The sequence below is a fragment of the Dermacentor variabilis genome, unplaced genomic scaffold, assembly GCF_050947875.1.
Source record: "Dermacentor variabilis isolate Ectoservices unplaced genomic scaffold, ASM5094787v1 scaffold_13, whole genome shotgun sequence".
Lineage (NCBI taxonomy): Eukaryota > Metazoa > Arthropoda > Arachnida > Ixodida > Ixodidae > Dermacentor > Dermacentor variabilis.
Window position 1 is genome coordinate 47,743,337 of NW_027460291.1, and position 4,751 is coordinate 47,748,087.

At 51.5% G+C, this 4,751-nt stretch overlaps 1 protein-coding gene across 1 annotated transcript; it reads right to left on the reverse strand.

Annotated features, from left to right (window-relative positions):
- Positions 1 to 864: 864 nt before the first annotated feature.
- LOC142566666 (uncharacterized) lies at positions 865 to 4,347 on the reverse strand. The gene has a single exon (XM_075677499.1). It carries the CDS (start codon positions 4,345 to 4,347, stop codon positions 865 to 867), a length of 3,483 nt encoding a protein of 1,160 aa, XP_075533614.1.
- Between the last annotated feature and the right edge of the window lie 404 nt (positions 4,348 to 4,751).

Consider the following 4,751-nt stretch of genomic DNA (forward strand, 5'->3'; position numbering starts at 1 on the left):
TAGACCTTGTTACCGAAAAGACGTGTGTCCATCTCGTTTACCACGGCTCCACATAGGAGTTAGCTGCGCTTGTGTTGCTCTGTATGCGGATTTGGGGGAAGGCTACCAATTATTCGTTAGGTAACCCATTCCGCATTCTCTGCAATCTTGTTCGCATAGTCTGGTGATGGTTGTTTCGGTGAGGTGACGACAACATTGTTTGCTTGCATTGGCGTTATGCACAAGTATGCGGATTATTCGCTCATAGTGCGGCTCATTTGGTATGGATAGACATGCTGCGAAAAGTGTCAGGTGTGTTGTGGAATAAGAGACGGAGAACTTTGAGCTTATGGAAAAACGACAGACGTCCTTTCGCTTCGAGCGCATCAAGAAGACTGCTTTATTTTTCACTAGAAGGTATGGGAAATGGGAGAGAGTAGTGAGAAGGAGAAAGACATAATACACCATGCCACACAAGCATTCTTGCACCACGCACGCACCAAAGCCATCGCCACAGGCCGGGCTGCCAGGGTCATGAGCCTCCGGGACATGAACGCTTGAGTGCAGTGGGGCCGTGCGGGGGCCCAAGGACCTGCGTGTCCGCAACTCCCCTGTGTGCAATAAAGTTATCACCACCACCTCCACTCTTGGAACGCACCACCGCACCGCCGGTTCGTTTGTATACGTCGCGCCCGCCAGTAAGGCACGTAGTTTGAGGGGTATCAAGTGTCCGGCGCCTCTGAGAAGAAGTTCTCCTTGCCACTTCGTCGGTGGCCCGCAGCGCGGGGGTTTATCAACTGTCTGGCGCCGCTGGGGAGGGGGACCGTGGCTCCAGAATGGAGGATATACAACAACCTCCCCCGGATGAGCGAACTATTATTGAGCTCATTGCTCTACAATCTCCAAGGGATACAGCAGCTGTATCGGTCGCTTCACCTCAGTTCCCCCACTTAATACCAGTTTGCAGGACCGCATCCTGCCGTCTCTACCCTTAAATGTTTCCTTAATTCTGGCGGTCTTCCACATGTGGCGTTTCAAGCGGTCTTCCCTCAGGAGAACCAATGCGCCTTTCTTCAGATCACTCGATGTCGTTGGTCGGCACATATGTGCCGATCTGAGCTCCGATAAGTACTCTTTCCGCCACCGTCTCCAGAAACTGCCGGCCATGGCAGTCCGGTACTTCCAGCGTCGTGAGAGATGCATGCCACCGCCAGGAATTTCGTCCGGCAGCAGGTGTGGAGGAAGGGTCGTCAACTTTCTTCCGACAAGGAAATGAGCCGGTGACAGTGGTTCTGGCTCTTGAGCATCATCATATATGAAAGTCAAAGGGCGTGAGTTGATCACGGCCTCCACCTCATAAAGAACGGTGGTCAGTTCTTCGAAACTCAAGCTGCTCCGACCTAACACCTTTCGCAGTGCTACTTTCACAGATCGCACCATCCGCTCCCAGAATCCACCCCACCAAGCTGCCCGTTCAACAATAAACTTCCATCTGATCTGGTTTCCGGCGAAGTATGACTGCAATTCCTCGACTTGTAACAGCATGAACATTGCCTTTAGGTCCCTGGCTGCACGCTTGAATGTGAGCGCGTTGTCCGAATACACCGTCGAGCAAATTCCACGGCGTGCCACAAAGCGTTTAAAGGCCAACAGGAAAGCTGTAGCCGACAGGTCGCTGACAAGCTCAAGGTGGACGGCACGTGTCACAGCACAGGTGAAAATAGCGATGTAGCATTTTTTGCTGTCGCGTGACTGTTGACAAATCAAGGGCCCTGCAAAATCGATGCCAACGATGTCGAACGGGTTTCCCTTTGTCACTCTGTCAGCTGGAAGTGGTGCTACTGGTTCCGTAGCGGGAGGGCAACTTTGCCTGTGACAGACGAGGCACTGCTTGATAATTTTCTTTACGGCCTGACGTCCTCGGATAATCCAATACGATTCTCGCAGCTGTGCTAGAGTATCGCGTACGCCCGCGTGCAGCATTCTCAAATGTTCCTTCCGTATGAGCAGTGACGTGAGGGGGTGATTGCCAGGGAGAACGATGGGATGCTTAGTCTCTTCATTGTTATCACTGAATTGCAAGCGTCCACCAACTCGCATGAGACCCTCTTTGTCGAAGTATGGGTTGAAAGGCATAACAGGAGAGCTCTTGTGCAGCGGTCTTTGATTCTTCAGGTTTGAAATGTCGTCGTTGAACGCATCTCGTTGAGCTCTAGCCAACCAGTATCTTTCGGCGCTGATTATTTCTTCAGCTCGTAATGGGCCGATCGTCCTTCCTTCTTTGTTGTGGCAGTTGTCGACAAAGCGGCGGACCCACGCGGTTACTCGCACGACTCTGCTGAATGAACTATAATTCTCAACATTGAAAATTGCCATGGATGACGATGATACTATGGGCATCACCGTCACCTTTCGCTCTTCCATTTGGCACTCCCCAACCTTCGAGCTCGGCTCACTTATCGTTGGCCAACACGTGTCATCCTCCTGAAGCCAACGGGGTCCTTTCCACCACAGTTCGCTTTCCCGCAGGGCCGATGGGAGAATGCCGCGGGTGATTAGGTCAGCGGGGTTGTCTGAGCCTGGGCAGTGTCTCCAATCCCTGGGATCTGTCCGCGCCTGCAACTCTGAGACTCGATTTGCCATGAAGGGCTTCCATCTGGCAGCGTTTCCCTTGATCCAGTAAATAGCTACTGTAGAGTCAGTCCAGAGGATGGTAGCAACGTTCTTCAGATCCAAGGCCTTGGTAACGTAGTGGCATAGTCGCGCGCCAATAAGGGCTCCCATCAGCTCCAATCGGGGTAGCGAGAGGCGTTTCAAAGGGGCCACTCTTGATTTAGCCATGACCAAGCTGACATTTGTTAGTCCGAACGGAGACTTGGTCACAATATATGCGACAGCACCATAGGCCTTCGGGCTTGCGTCACAGAAAACATGCACCACTTTCTCCGTATCATCGTTTCTAAAGTCTGCCGCTATCAGTCTTGGAATAGACACTCCTTCGATGCGTGGAAGCTCCCTACACCAGCAGTCCCACTCAGGCTGCAAGGTTTCAGGCAAGGGATCGTCCCAACCAATTCCCAACTCCCACAACTTCTGGAACATTACCTTTACGCACAATGTGGTGGGAGCAATAAATCCAAAAGGGTCGAAAATTCCTGCCGAGACCTGCAGCACAAATCTCTTGTTGTCGGCTCTTGCGGAGAGGAAGTCGATGAGTGAAGTTAGGTTGTATTCAAAGTGGTCAGTCTGAGTATTCCAACCCACTCCCAATACCTTTGTAGCTGCAGCATATCCAGCATCAGCGTTCGTTCTCTCCACATTGCCATTCTCTAAGAAGTTGACGAGATCGCGGTCGTTCGACATCCACTTGTGTAGCCGCATCCCTGCTTGAGACAATATATCTTTGGATTCCTGGCACAAGACTTTACCCTTGTCAAGGCTCTCAACCCCAGTTACAAGGTCGTCCACGTAAAGATGCTTGCGCAGAATACCTGCAGTTTCAGCATACCGTTCCGGCAGGCCTTCAAGATAATGTTGCAACGTTGCAGCCAAGAGGAATGGGCTCGACGTGACCCCGAACGGCACGCGAGTCATGCGATAGGTCACCACAGCTGGAAGCTCTTCCCCTTTCTTTGGCGTCATAGCGTGCCAGAGAAACTGCACAGCGTTCCGATCGCCCTCTGATAGTGATATTTGGAGAAAGGCCTTTTCAATATCCGCAACGATGGCAATGTTGTAAGTGCGGAAATTGATCAGCAGATCAATGAGCTCTGGGTTTAGATTTGGGCCACTTTCCAAAACATTGTTCAGTGAGAGGCGATTTTTGGCACTTGATGATGCCTCAAATACTACCCTCAGTTTTGTCGTCTGGCTTTCGCGACGAACAACTGCTTGATGTGGCATATAGTACACCGGACCTGCCGACGTGCCGCAGTCCTTGCTGGCTGGCTCTGCATAGCCCTTTTCTATGTAGTCTCTTATGCAGGCGTCGTATTCCCTAATCAACGAACCTCCTTCCAAGAGGCGCTTTGTCTGTGCTTTAAGACGCCTTGCTGCGCACTCGTAGTTGTCGCCAAGCTCGTAAACCATCGAATTCCAAGGGAACGACACCTTATAGCGGCCATTCTCAAAGTTGACGGTTTCTTTATAGTGCTGAAGGACTGCGTCCTCGTGACGAACTGGCTCATGTTCCTTGATACCGATGTGCTCGAGCTCCCACAAAGACTTTAGCTGTGCTGATATTTCCTTGTAAATTTGTTCACTCACTCCTATCCGCATCACGCCAGCAGCCGAGGAGCAGACTCCTGTTGACTTCCTTGTGCCGACCTGGCCCTGGACTGTCCATCCGAATACAGTCTCCACCGCCATCAATTTGGAGCTGAGACGCTTAGTGGATCCCGTGACAATTTCCCAGTAATGATCAGCGCCAATCAAAAGGTCAATATTTTCGCTTTCGTCGCCCCGCGAGGCGTCTGCAACTTGGAAGTGAAATTTTGAAAGTTGAAGTAGAACAGAATTTGATGGAGCAGCCATGATATCTGCACAGATGCAAGGAACCTCCAGCGCTTCCACTCGCACCCCCTTTTCCGTCGTACTGGCTTCCGAGCCACAGCTCCACTCGACGCGTTTTTGTGCGTGTGGTGGCTGATGTCTCACCAAAGGCAAATATTTTAAGTTCCTCTTCTCCCAGCACTTTTAACTGCAGCTTTTCGGATAGGTTGCGATTAATGAAGGTTCGCTGACTGCCACCGTCCAGGAGAAGCCGGACAAGC